At 36.0% G+C, this 15,566-nt stretch overlaps 2 protein-coding genes across 2 annotated transcripts in view; both read left to right on the plus strand.

Annotated features, from left to right (window-relative positions):
* atp9a (ATPase phospholipid transporting 9A) overlaps positions 1 to 15,566 on the plus strand; it is a 110,788-nt gene that overhangs the window by 88,929 nt on the left and 6,293 nt on the right. The window contains exon 27 of the mRNA XM_073939324.1: positions 6,736 to 6,939. Within this exon, the coding sequence (XP_073795425.1) occupies positions 6,736 to 6,939 (204 nt within the window). The remainder of the gene's footprint in view (positions 1 to 6,735; positions 6,940 to 15,566) is intronic.
* Positions 4,778 to 15,566, plus strand: part of mical1 (microtubule associated monooxygenase, calponin and LIM domain containing 1) — a 508,844-nt gene continuing 498,055 nt past the window's right edge. Inside the window, exon 1 of the mRNA XM_073938669.1 lies at positions 4,778 to 5,072. The gene's annotated coding sequence lies outside the window, so the exon portion shown is untranslated. The remainder of the gene's footprint in view (positions 5,073 to 15,566) is intronic.

Here is a 15,566-nt window from a genome sequence, read left to right on the forward strand (position 1 = left end):
CACGGATATTGATCTGTATTTCTCTAGATTCACAGAATTCACTCACTGCTGAAAGCGGCGGATTGGTTTTTATTAAGTGCCATTTTGTGTGCTCGTGAATCATCTTTTGAGTGTAGACGCCATGTAAATAAAAGATTAATTGTGTAATTTAGAGAGCTTTATAAATTATAACGGATCTTTGTGAGATCTCTATGACCTAAGATTAGTGACGCTTTTTAGTGATAATAAGAGGAGCGTGCTTTGCACTTTCCAGGATATAATCTATTCAGAATTTGTATGAAACTTTCGTTTTCGGCACATATACGCTGATATGTTTTGGGAATGACATCTGCATATTTACGCTGGGTTTATTCTCGAAATAACGGTGAAGCAATAGACGGGACAAAAATATATTTCCTCCTTCTCCTTAAACAACTTAGTGTTTCAGCTATGAAATAGTTCAGTTTTGTATGTAGCCTAATGGCAAAGTGTTTATATTTAGTTTCGTTTTTTATTCAGCTTATTTAGAAAAACGTTTGGAGCATTTTTTATTCGTTAAAAATAAGTTTATTATTATTTTTTTTTAACGAACAGCGCCCAGCGGAAGACCATCATTGTCTGTTTGATCAGTTTGCCTTCTCAGATCATCACGACTTGCCTAAAATAAAAGATAAAACAGTTCAAGTATAAAACAATGGTAGCTTAAACGTTAAAGAATGTGTGCTATTAGGCGCATAGTTTGCTTATAAAAAGCTTGCAGGACATCGAGGCGCCAGAGCAATCACTTGCATTTTTTCAGTGGGAGCAATTTAAAGTTATCCGTCATTTTTGCTCACAAAGTACGAGTAATAGGCTACATCAAAAAAACGTTACAGCGTTTTTATAAAATAAAGAAAACCAAAGTTATGCGCTTTCTGTCGTCTGGTTTTTGAACAGGAGCGCTCAACAAAATGAAGCAAAATGTATATGCCTCACAGACATAATAAATATATTTATAGAAAGCTTTAAATTTGTTACTTAACGAAATAAAACAAATCGAAAACAAAAAAACTCCTTCATGTAATCCGTAAAGATGAATTTCTCTCTAAAGGCGAGTCCAACAGGAGATTGCCAGTCAGGATCTTTGCGACACTGACTCAGAATAAGTTTATTAATAAATAATTAAGATATGTCCTTGCTCTTTCCTCGACACATTCATTGTTATTTGTTTTTGCCGGTGCTTGGGGCGAGTTTTAGCTTATTGTGTGCGCTTAAACGCGGATTCACAGTAGCAGTTTTAACATGGAGAGACACTACTTTAACATGTACAGATGACACTGTCGTACGTACAGATAACCCTATCGCGCCTAAAGCGAGCAAGCCAAGGCCAGTGGCGTTTCCACTGTCACTTCCGGGGCCTAATCGGGCCAAAGCGGGGCTTTCTTGGGGCCAGCGGCCGGCTTTTTTCGGCCCGCCGAATACCTTGGGCCAAAGAGGGCCAGCCGAGGCGGGCACAGTTTTCCGATCGCACACGAGTACATGCGCCAAACACATAAACAAACAAATAAATAAGAGAAAGACAACATCTGGAACAAATTATAGGCTGGGGTCTTTTTTGCATATGATCGCCCTTATGTTTCTCTTTTAAATGTAAGGCTGTTGCATAAAATGATAGTTTTAATAAGTCACTTTTCTTTGCTGCATTTCTTTGATGTTTCAATAACTAATCTTTACACCATATTAAAGACACAGCAGACAGTAAAGGATTTCAAGAGGTTTTGTCAAGTTTAATAAGTGTTTTTGCGCGTTTAGATGCCTGTGTATGTGTGTGAGACCGAGGAAAAGAGCGCTCCATTCATAGCTCTGTTGATGCCGCGAGCGGCTTTTTTCTTTTCTTTTTATTGTTTTAATTTATTTTGGAGATAATACACTATATGAATACAACAGAAAGACATTAAACTTTACAATTTTCATGTCCGCTTTTGTAGGCTCAAAACAATAGTGTCATATCTAGATAAAATAGCCTAAGCTATATTTAAATAATTTAAACAATTATCAGATAGGCTTATAATAAAATCACATTAAATAAATAAACCAATATAAAACTAACAAAAGCTATAGCTATAACAATTAGGTACTATATCAAACTGTTTCAAATTTATATTAAACTTTCATTTTTCAAAAGCCTATTTGAAAAAAGGATTTTCTAAATAAATAAATAAACACCGGAAAATGTTTTAATATTATTTATAAAGTATTTGGATACGATAATATTAATCAAATCATGCAAACAGAGCATTTTCGGGGTGAGTGAACGCAGAAAATATGCGACCTTTTTTCTGTCTTCAGCTGCGCAGCACTTTTTTGACGGGGAAAACTGCAAGTTCAAACTGTGTTCTGTGTCCTTAAACAAGTGTGTATGTTTTTATATAATGTGGTAAAATTAAAAAAGGAAATTTAAAATACATAAAGAGCTTTATTAGTGCATTGCTGCTGAGCGCAACGAAATATAGGCAATATTTTATTACGTGCTGCTCTTATGTGCTGAAACACTGAACACTTTCCTTTACTTAAGATATAATAAGCAACATCTTTAAATAAAGGGAATCACCTATTAAGTGTCGTGTCGTAAAGCCTATAGGGAAAAATAATCATGTTTCAGTTCTCTCCGGAGCATTTGGGATGAATGTTGGACAGCGTCTGTCTAGAGGATGTTATAAAATACATTTTATATCGAGTTATTAACGGAGAATTTTATATATGTGGTGTTATATTATGGATGTGTGCGCTCCCTGCGCTCCGGGTCCCTCCGTTGGTGGCAAGACCACTGGATTTCGATGCCAGTGGGTCGGCGAGTAAATGAATATGATGAATGAAAACACACAGGCATGTGCGTATAGACATGCGTTGCACTGCTGTACAGTAACGTGTCATTTGTTTGTTTTGGTTGTCCTAATTTTAATAGTTTCGTGATGATGTGATGGTGTGCTTTATCTGCATGATTCTCGCTGAAGTGGGCGGTTTGAGTGACGTTCGATTCGGGGGATGTTCTGGGGGCGGGGTTTGCTGACGCGCTGCTAGCTACTAGCCCCACAGTGGAAACGCGACATGATTTCGGCCTCACTGCTCAACCTCCCAGGCGATTGGCCCGGCCTGGCCCGATATAAGCCCTGGCTCGCACTGGCCTGATAGTGGAAATGCGGCTAGTAGTGACACTTCCGGTGGCACGTCCGGTTTTCCACTGTCATGTGTCACTCGCTAGTGGCATGTGTAGTGACCTGTGTCACTCAGAGTGTCGCGCTGCATGTCACTGCAGTGACATCGACACCCGGCGAAGCTTATGACATTAATTAACACGAGCAAAACCATATTTAATCATTACGCGACATTTAACCTAATTTATCGCGTCGCAAGTTAGTTTATTTGCTGAGCTACTCCATGATGTTTTAATTTAAACGCATTTATTTTATGTATTCGTAGTCATACTTCCGTACGTAATATAGTCATTTGACAGTACATGTCAGTCAAATTTATTGTGGCATGCTTATGTATGGGAGGGGTTACACTTATCTGTTGTACTGTATATTCAGTGGCGCCCCCAGAAAATTTTCTTAGGGGTGGCCAGAAGAGGCCGCACCAAATCTTGGGGTGGCACACAAAAAAAATAATGAATTCAGTGTAATGATATATTTTTGTTTCTGGTAAATGAAATAATGTAGTTTTTATTAATTTAATTAATTCTACTTGAAATATTGCAATTTATTCTTTGAAATAATTCAGCAAGTACATGTGCAAACCAAATAAAAATCTATGTTTATTTTAAAAACACTTTTTATATACTGTATAAATAACTTCTTTTTTACGTGCCTTTATTGTACATCATACGAGATATGCCATGTCTAAAATTAATGAAGATTAATGAGTTTATTATTCCCAGAGATGGGTTGCAGCTGGAAGGGCATCCACTGTGTCAAAATGTGCTAGATAAGTTGGCGGTTCATTCTGCTGTGGTGACCCTGGATTAATAAAGGGACTAAGCCGAAAAGAAAATGAATGAAAGAATAATGAGTTTATTAATTACCCAAACAAATGAACAAACTGAACAAAAGGCATTACTATACACACTCACTATACCTAATAATATTATTTATCCATATTGCTTTTTGAACCATTTTATTAAAGCAGCTTCTTCTATTGATATACTGTAGCTTAAGGTAAATATTAAATAGCCATTGCTGTCTATTGAAGGTGTGTGGGTGCTGTCAAGGACGATCGGGGAGGGTAGTGGTGGTTCTAGTTTAAATGAAACCCTGGGCGAACCACCCTATACACCCCCACCTCTCTTGAATTGTTAGATTTGTTATTCAATAAATATAACAATTTATTTATATTTATTCTAAATAAATACAATTAATATACAATTATTATTCTAAATAAATAAAAGAAATCAGTCCTATTACTGGAAAACAACAACTGGAGTGATATGCCAACATCCCTTAAGAAACCTTTTGCATGAAAATTAATTATGACAATTCTAAAGAAAACAAAAAAATGTATTATAGAATTATCTGTGATCTTAGACCAGATCATGGCTGAGAAATCATGTTATGAAGTCTTACCTCCCTGACTCATTATCCCTCCTTTCTGCTTTAAAGGCATAGTGAAAGTAACATCATCATCATCATCATCATCATATTATTATTATATAAACTTTAAACGACTTTCAAAACTCGCTGCGTGCCGACACCTCTGCACAAAAGGCTGTTACTCCGGTTTCACAGCGCATGAGCGGTGCCTATTATGTCGGCGTGCATGCAAACAACCAACCGGGATTCACACAGGAGTGCGTGAGGCGCGCGGGAATGGTTTTCCGCGCGCATGCGTCAGTTTGCTTTCACCAGCATTGAACCAGAGGGGGAGAGCTACGTCAGTAACACCAACAATAATTTAGTGACTGCATTTTATTTATTTATTTATCTAAATATTGGGAATTTATGAGTTCATTTAAATCAATAATGTCAACCGCAAAATTATATTGGGGTGGCCACAGGGGTGGCCAGAGTTTACCGAGGGGTGGCCGTGGCCACCCCTGGCCACCCCTTGGAGGCGCCCCTGTGTATATTATTGCATCCTGGCAGTTCCTTTGTTCCCTACAATATGGACTTCTCTATGTTTTTAATTAATTCATTTATTTTATTATTTAACTTATTTTCATTTTAAGGTATTTTAAATAATATCCTTTAAAAAGTTATAATAAGATGCATGTTGAAAACTCATAACATATATGCATGTAAGATAACAGGTGTCATTTGCCTAATGATTTTTAAATATTAAAGCAAAGAGACTTATAAGATTAATGTGCTTATAACGTGCTTATACTGACACCTACTGGCACATGTCACAAGATCACTGACACTGGCATGTGTCACTGACCTTACTGGCATGTGTCACTGACATTACTGGCATGTAGCTGCAGTGACAGCAACACAGCATAATGATACTTATAAACAAATCATTAGTTTATCATTAATTTATCACCACAACAAATTTGACTGACATGTACTGTCAAATGACTATATTAAGTACGGAAGTATGACTACGAATACATAAAATAAATGCGTTTAAATTAAAACATCAGCAAGGAAAAAAAGTTCAGGCTCAGGAATTTTTTCCACTATCAGCCCTGTATATATATATATATATATATATATATATATATATATATATATATATATATATATATATATATATATATATATATAATTCATCAGTGAAATATTTTATGTCAAACATTATATGAATTATATTTTAATTACCACATGTAATATATATATATATATATATATATATATATATATATATATATATATATATATATATATATATATATATATATAGACTTGGGTCTATATTTGATATTTTTAAACTTTATGATTTCCTTTTTGCACTGTTTTTGTTATTGAATGAATAAATCTTTAATATGTTTTTGTTAATATTGTTAGGATAAAATAAATAAAATTAAGATTTTTTTTTTTGCTTTAAGGCATTTATTTGAACATTTCATATGCTTTTGTTAGTACTATGTGCTTCACAAAATATAATGTGTTAATCATTTGCAAAGTAGTGTTACATATATGAAATATATTACATATACTAATGAAAATATAATGCATAGAATGTATGACCTGTTTTATTTTTGCAAATAAAGCTATTAACTTGGGCTCATATTTTATCATTTCACACTTTAGACTTATACATTGTTAAATACAATAATAATAATAATATATATATATATATATATATATATATATATATATATATATATATATATATATATATATATATATATATATATATATATATATATATATACTGACTTTTTTGCTCTCAAGCTTAACAAACTTCAAAATGTATATAATATATGAAGTTTTTATTATTATTATTTTAGGATTTAGAAAAAAATAAAAACTGACTGTAATTGTTTATTTCATGTGCTTTTAGTCAAACTATTTTCTTTCACCACAGGTCTTTTACTGGACCAATATATCGGCATATCATATTAAAGAGATAGTTCACCCAAAACTACAATTCTGCTATCATTTACTCATTCTTTACTTGATTCAAACCTCTATGAGTTTCTTTCTTCTGTTAAACACAAAAGAAGAAATTTTGAAAAATGTTGAAAACCTGTAATCATTGTCTATGAAATTTATTGTTTCGCTAGTGTGTTCAGAGATGATGGTGTTTATGTGTGTGTTGTGTGCTGTTACTCCACAGGCAGTATCATCATGTACGGGGCTCTGCTGCTCTTCGAGTCTGAGTTTGTACACATTGTGGCCATCTCCTTCACCTCTCTGATCCTAACGGAGCTGCTGATGGTGGCGCTGACCATCCAGACCTGGCACTGGCTCATGATAGTAGCTGAACTCCTCAGTCTGGCCTGCTACATCGCTTCACTCGTTTTCTTGCACGAGTTCATTGGTCAGTATACAACCAGACATCCAAAATCATTGACAAACACCATCTTCACTTACAGTTGATATCAAAGTTATTGTTTTCTTTTTGAAAAAATTTCCCAAATGAATTTTTCACAGGAATTTTTCACAGGATTCCTATTATATTTTTTCTTCTGGAAAAAGTTTTACTTGTTTTATTTTGGCTAGAATATAAGCAGTTTATATATATATACATATATATATATATATATATATATATATATATATATATATATATATATATATATATATATATATATATATACACATTTTAAGGTCAAAATTATTAGCCCCTTTAAGCTATATATTTTTTCAATAGTCTACAGAACCAACCACCGTTATACAGTGACTTGCCTAATTACCCTTACTTGCCTAATTATGGTGGCTTGAGAAAGCCACTATATTGGCATCTTACTTAAACATCAACTTTGTCTTCTGTCTACTTTTATCGTCTGGCTTCTTTCATCTTCTGTCTTCTTTCATCTTCTGAGACAAATTTTAAAGTCTATCTCCTCCTAAACCATTCACGCTATATCCTTCAAATTCCGTCAGACTTTTTAAACTGGTCTGACTCCGGTTACTATATCTTTTCCTACTGAATCGACTTCTGGTTTTCCAAAAGATGATTTGGAAAATTATGAAAACTCCCATTGTCTTAACATTAGATCAAATTTTGTGAGCTCGTAACTCTGCATCGGACTGTCCTATAGACTAGAGTCTGGCCTCATTTAACTCAGTCTAGCCATCAGCCAATCACTGATGCCTTTTTAACTTACTAGCCACCCCTAGCAACTGTCCCATAGTCTGTGACTAGCTGTTCTAACACATGCAAATAATTCTAGCATGCTACTGACATGCTATTCCTGCAAGAAATATGCCATAGATATATACACAGATTGCGATCACTGAATCCAATGCGAAATGTTTGTGATCCTGCAAAGTTCTTAATTTAAACACAAAATAATTGCAAAAAAATTTAAATAATTCCTTAAAACAACCAATTCCAAACCATATAATCACATTAGATTTATTTTAGTTTGCAATTAATTGTTTTACATGACTTATACACGTTGCATACGCAGCACACTTGACGCATTTGAGGATCTCTGGAAAAATGACGTCTCGCAATCATTACATTACATGGAGGGGGAGATGGGGAGTTGTTTTGCAACCTGTGCAGTAAGCAGATGCGGATGAAGCACAAGTGATTTACATGTGAAGTCAATGCAAAGTTGGGATTAGGCATTCTGTTGCGCAAATTGGGCGTTTTGTGCGTTTGACACTCTTCAGACTGCAAAAGAAAGTGGGAGCAAACATCTAACAAACAGAGCAATGGAACAGACAGAGAATCAAGCAGTTTACAATGATGGAGATTGGTTCAAGGATGACGGCCGCTGGACGTGACTGAATTAAAGGACATTATTTGTGCTTTACATGTATGGCTGGTGTTAAGTCAAATCAATAGATGAATTTATTTCACTCTTTCCCTGCAGTTAACGAGAGAAACACTTTCCTAAAATTGATGAGTTTTACGGCAATTCGTGTTTTAGGTGTATTATGGTAGGGAAACCCCTTATGCATGTCCTGAGTGAGGTACGTGATGATTGATGCACCCGGAGTGAAATCTGAGAGAGAGAAAGTAAGATTGAGGATAAAAATAAGAGTTATGCTGCGTTCACACCAGACGCGGCAGGTGCGTCAAGCGCGAGTGATTTACATGTTAAGTCAATGCAAACGCGCGAATAGACATCCTGCGGCGCGATACACGTGAATGGCGCGGCGCGAATGACGCAAATTGCGCGAATGGTGCGGGGCAAATTGAGAGTTTTGCGCGTTTGACGCGCTTACCGAGCGTTTCGCGCGAATCTTTCGATTTCGAAAATCTGAACTTCAGCGTACATTCGCCCCGCGTTAACAAATTAGAAGCTTGCTCTTGTGGGGGTGTGATTGTGACGTAGAACCTGTCCTCCAGCCTTCACCGACAACAGTTCATCAAACTCGGCTTGGCTCAGTCAGAAGCACCGCTGAAAGCCTCCGTCATCCAGGTTAAGTTCTGGAGGAGTTTATGAGCTCACAGAGCTGGATGCACCTCTGAAAGAATGTAGTGGACTCAAGACACGACCCTAAACGTATGGACGCTGTTTTTCAGTCTTCATAAAGCACATTAACACTGTTATTTTCTTCATAAAATCCATGTTAACCATTTAGCTATGAAGCTAGAGCCACCGGGCAGACAGAAGCCCTGCCCATCATGCGAATCCGCGTCTGTTCTGATGTGAATTTGACGCGCGAATGAAGCGGGGTTTGACGCGCGTATGAAGCGAGTAAACTCAAATGTTCACGCGGCTATTTACGCGCGAATATCGCGATTTATCTGTGCGTTCCGCGTCTGGTGTGAACACAGCATTATACAACCTTCCTTTAGCTTATTCCCTACTGCTTTAGATCTGTTTTAATCTTTGTCACTACTAGTGTCCCACAAGGTTCCGTACTGCATCCACTCCTGTTTGTCATATATCTACTGCCTCTTGGTCTCATTTTTAGAAAATACAACATACAATTTCATTGCTATGCTGATGAAACTCAACTCTACCTGTCCACCAAGCCCTCCAGTTCTTTTCCTTCTTCAGCTTTGAGCAGATGTTCAACGCGCAAAACGCTCAATTCGCCCCGCGCCATTCGCGCAATTTGCATCATTCGCGCCGCACCATTCGCGTGTATTGCGCCGCAGGATGTCTATTCGCGCATTTGCATTGACTTAACATGTAAATCACTCGCGCTTGACGCGCCTGCCGCGTCTTGTGTGAACGCAGCATAACTCTTATTTTTATCCTCAATCTTACTTTCTCTCTCTCAGATTTCACTCCAGGTGCATCTATCATCACGTACCTCACTCAGGACATGCATAAGCTGAAATAAAAATCTGGCTTTCAGCTAATTTTTCAAAATTAAACCACAACAAAACTGATGCCCTTCTCATTGACACTAAAAGTGTTTTAGACAAACCTGATCATTTTACAATAGACATTAATAATATCACAATTCTTCCCTTGTGCGGGTAAAGAGTTTGGGTGTCATCTTGGAAAGCACACTCTTATTTGAAGGTCACATCAATAATATTACACATACTGCATATTTCCACCTGTGTAATATCACTCGTCTCCCTTCTCTAACAACCAATAACATAACTATTCTCATCCACGCATTAGTTACTTCACGTCTTGACTACTGTAATGCACTTCTTTCTGGACTTCCTTCCAAACTTCTCCGCAACTCCAACTGGTTCAGAACCATGCAGCTCGTGTCATCTCAGGGATCCCATCTCACGAGCACGTCACACCACTCCTCTATCAGCTTCACTGGCTTCCAGTAAAGCATCGTATTTATTTTAAAATATTACTTCTAACTTTCAAGGCACTTCATAATCTCGCATAATATCTTATCGAAATTCTTCATATCTACACTCCTTTTCGCACTCTTAGATCAGCCAACTCCTTCTCCCTGGTACCACCTCGCACTCGATTGAGCACAATAGGAGACAGATCTTTTAGCTCTGTGGCTCCTCGGCTATGGAACTCGCTTCCCCTAGATCTAAGAAGCTGTGTCACATTTTTAAATCTCGTCTAAAGATTCATCTTTTTAAGCAGGCTTTCCTTTCATTAATATTCATTATATATCAACTTCATTAATATTCATTACTGTCACCGCGTTTACGCCACAGAGACGCCACGTTGTGATGGCAAAACAAGCGTGAAGTGTTGCTTTTATAGTTTGCTGCCATTAAGTTTCGTTTTCATTTTCTCTCTGTGAGAGCGCAGCTGGATCACGTGTGGATTAACAGTGTACGCGACGCTCGACAACAATAACTTACGTGTCTAAGGAGGAACATGGTTTACCTGAGAGCTGTTCTCATCTGCAAACGCTGAGATCCGGATTCGCTTGTAACGTTAGTATTCTCTTCATAATGACGCGGCTCTAGTTGCTGGTGATTGTCCTGTCTCTACAGATTTGGTAAGTGAGCGACCAGTGCTCTTTGTTTATTCAGTTTGTTCGTATCGAATTAAGTTAACTATTGCACTGAGTGCAAACATAGCACCGCATTTTGTGACCGGAATAACACACGCGGCTTTCTGACGCTATCTGCCGTGTGCATCTAAGTTTCCGGGAAATGCTGAGTTTTTTTTTTCTCTCATTCGCCGTGCGGTATCAAACATTGCATGAAAAATACACGCTTAGAGCAGATCCTCGAATCAAATATCGCGTTTGTCGCGAGGGGCATGAATGAATTCCCTGAATGAAAGAGCCAAACTGCAGTTAAAGTCCAACATTTAATAATTTGGCAAATAATTCGACTACAGATGTCCATGTAGGTTAAACACCATCACTTTCTCATGTGTGTATATTTTGACTGAAACTCGTGCGTGCCCAAATAGACACTCCCACACCATCCCACTTTACTTCCTCCGACACTCCCCCCTAAACAGAGCTGGACACGCCCACTTTTCTGACTTTTTCCAAAGTAGAGGTGTGAAAACACCCTGCTGAAACGAGGGGGTTTCATGGCCCTTTAACAATTTTTTATCATGTTACTATGTATTCGCTTTTGTGTTTTTCCCTGTTTTGTCAATAATTGTTTAGTAATGTTTTATTATTTGTTTTAGCTTGGCTGTAGATGCTTATTGTAAGGCGACCTTGGGTGTCTAGCAAGGCACCATTTACAAATAGAATGAATTATTAATATTATTATCTTATCTTGACTAGAGACTAAAATATTTTTTATTAATAGTTCTAAAAGGGCTAATAATTCTGACTTTAATCATACATAGTGACACAAGAGGACAGAAAGGACAATTAAATATGTGGGAAATAAACAATAAAATGATGTGCTGACTGTGCATTTTAGTGGTACACGCTTCACCTGTGCTCTCTGGTCAAGGCTTCGCTACGGCTTTATATCCTCTGATCTCCGTTAAATCCTTTTGTTATATAGCGATTTTGACGTCAGGATTTCAGCAGTGTGCAGGTGAAGAATGTGTCCACATTTCTGTTGTCCTTAGAGAGAGCGCGGCTGTGATTGTGATTGAGTCAGTGCTGTGTGTGCATCAGTGAGAGGGAAATACCACTCTCCTGCTCTCATTTCCTGCCGCGCAAGGTCTCTGTGTTTATCAGAGAAACTTTCTTATGAGGAGAAGCATTCGTGGATTCACATGTTAGTTATTTTTAATTGCACATTTGCCAGTAGATCAGAAATGTGTTGGCTCTCTGGAAAAGAGCTAATGCTTATTTGTAGTTGCATGTGTGTTGTCATACAAATACAAATGTATTTGCTTGGAAAAAATGGAGGTAGTTTAGCCAAATGATACTATATTTAGCAAATGAGCAGATTTTGCGTTATGGATGTGATATTTGCAGTAAAAATTCAAAATGTAATTTCACAGAGAAAGTCTATTTAATATTGAAGCATTTGTTTATATTTTCCAAAACAACAAACCACAGAGTTATAGGATCAGAAAATATCAATCTGTTAACATTTATCTGTTATCAGTCTGTTAACCAATTATTTAAATGAGGGAAATGAACATGCGTTATGGGTACGACCGAAAAAAGTTAGCAAGTTTACTGTAAACAACATGCTTTATAGAAATTCTGTGAATTATGCTGCACAACCAAAATAAAATAATGCTAATCAAAAGAATAAAAGTTAGCTCACTATAGAACAAAAAGGATTTATTTTATTTTACATTTCTTCATTTATAAGAAAAAAGCTTCATTATGAATATAGCAGAGATGAAATTGTCTCTTGTGTGACTTTGGAAAATCAAATATGCCATCACCGGCCACTTTATTAGGTACACCTTGCAAGTACCGGGTTGGACCCCCTTTTGCCTTTAGAACTGCCTTAATCCAATATTTCCCAAATGATTTTTAACAGAGTAGGACATTTTCACAGTATGTCTGATAATATTTTTTCTTTTGGAGAAATTCTTATTTGTTTTATTTCGGCTAGAATAAAAAAACAGTTGTTAATTTTTTTAAAAACATTTTAGGGACAATATCATTAGCCCCTTTAAGCAATTTTTTTTTTCAATAATCTACAGAACAAACCGTCATTATACAATAACTTGCCTAATTACCCTAACCTGTCTAGTTAACATAATGAACCTAGTTAAGCCTTTAAATGTCACTTTAAGCTGTATAGAAAAATGTCTTGTAAATATTATTAAAAAATATTATTACTTGATATTAAAATATCAAGTAAATATTATTTACTGTCATCATGGCAAAGATAAAACAAATCAGTTTTTAGAAATAAGTTTTTAAAACTATTATGCTTAGAAATGTGCTGAAACAATCTTCCCTCCATTAAACAAAAATTGGGGGAAAAAATAAACAGGGGCGCTAAGAATTCAGGTAGGCTAATAATTCTGACTTCAAGTGTATGTGTGTGTGTGTGTATGTATGTATGTATATATATATATATATATATATATATATATATATATATATATATATATATATATATATATATATATATATATATATATATATACATATACATATATATACATATATATATACATATACACACGTTTTTGAGCTTGTTGGAGTTTGTTTATGATGTACGAGAGCATTATGTAAAGGGATAGTTCAACCAAAATTGAAAATATATAAATTTTATGTATATATGCTATCTTTTACTCACCCTTTACTTACCAAATTGAGTTTCTTTTTTCTGTTGAACACAAAAAAAGATATTTTGAAGGATACAGGAAACCTGTAGCCATTGACTTCAATAATTTTTCCTTCTATGGAAGTCAATGGTTACAGGTTTTGAACATCAAAAAAATTATTTTCTTATATTTTCTAAGTCATGAAAAATATTGTCTTGTTTTAGGAAATAATATGTCAAAATTAAGTGATTTTTTTCCCCCTCAAACAACCAAAATAATCTGCCTATGGGGTAAGCAAAATATTTTTATGCTAAAAAGAAAAACAAGGTTATTGTTGAAAGCTGATTATTTTGATTGTTTTAAGGAAAAACTCGCTTAAATTTGCCATTATTTCTTTAAACACGACAAAATGTTATGCTTGTCTGATAAATGCTTCTTGATATAAGAATTGTTGGCTATTTAGACTACAAACTACACAACTTTTTTGCAGTGGGTCCAAAACACTAAACTTTATGAAACTGTTCAAAAGAGACCCCTGCCTGCAGTCATTTACTAAATTCTTGTACCAAAACCAACTTTGGTCCCATTAGTAATGCACCCGAGACCTTCATTCTTGCCCACCAACGTCACTTAAAAGAATCCACCGTTGGACCTGAATCCTGCCAGTGAGGATGATGAATCCACGATGGCGCAGATGACTTGTGTCCATCCCAGGCTCACGTTCACAGCACATGAACAAGTGTCTTTTGACTAGCGTAGATGAGGCATTGGTTCACCGCTGTGCCTCCAGATCCATCAGTGTGTGGCACCAGACCACCTAAAACACAGAGTGGTCAGTTTCCAGCAATCACACGCTGACGTCCAGCCTCTCCTTCTGCTGACCTGCCTGTGGTTTAAAGCCTTTCTCAAGTGACTCTTTTTGGTGTCGTTCCATACATTTCTGGGAATAAAGGTTTGATGATGGGCCAATTGGGTGTTCAGTGGGGAGTTGCGTGAACAGGAATAGAAGAAAAAGGCTTGATGGGAAAGAGTGTTATGCATGACTCAGGACATAAAGCACACTAGAATTTTGGATCTGAGCAATCAGGGATTTGGATGTTTTATTGATTGTTTTGTCTGCTCACGCTAGTCTGACGCAGATTTAAATGGCAACCCGTGGGTGAAATCTGTGCTTGGTTGAATTAAAAAAAGGCTTTCTAAGAAGGCCGAGTCATGGAAAAAATTGTAAGGAAATGGATTGTATTGGGATTGAAGGGCTGGAGATGTTTTGATCTGGCTGCGGTGGTGTTGCTTAAATTAGGAGTGTGTTTGTTGCATATTTATATATGAAATAACAAACAAGATGTGAGACATTTTAGATCAGGGGTTCTCAACTGGTTTGGCCATGGGACCCACATTTTCACATGGTCATTAAGCCGCGACCCAAATTTTTAGGAATTATAATAATTTTAGGAATTATGATTCATTTGTAGGGGTGTAACGATACACTCAGCTCACGATACGATGTGTTTCACGATATAATGTTCACGATTCGATATGTATCACGATATTTGGAATAAAAATTGAAAATTAAACTGAAATGCAAATTTTACCAAGTAAACAATTTTTTATGTATTTCTTTTGTTTCAACTTGTTAAACTAAACCTTCTTTAAGAAAATAAATTATCAGGCCTGTCTCTGGAAAATAAAACAATTTAAAAACTTCTTAAAAATATTATTGAAATGACAGAGACAAAATTAAGGAACAATTTAAGTAAAGGTGCAAAAAAAATAAGCTTTCTATTCAATTGAATTTAACAGTAAGAGCTTAAGGCTTTGCTTGGTCACTTGCGTTTTTTGTGTGTGCAAAAAAAAATCCAGATTTCCAGGTATTTAATTCATATTTAATTAAATTAATTTGGAGATATCTCTAATTACAATTGTGACTAGTCAAAACTCATTT

This window comes from Danio rerio, chromosome 23 (assembly GCF_049306965.1).
Source record: "Danio rerio strain Tuebingen ecotype United States chromosome 23, GRCz12tu, whole genome shotgun sequence".
Lineage (NCBI taxonomy): Eukaryota > Metazoa > Chordata > Actinopteri > Cypriniformes > Danionidae > Danio > Danio rerio.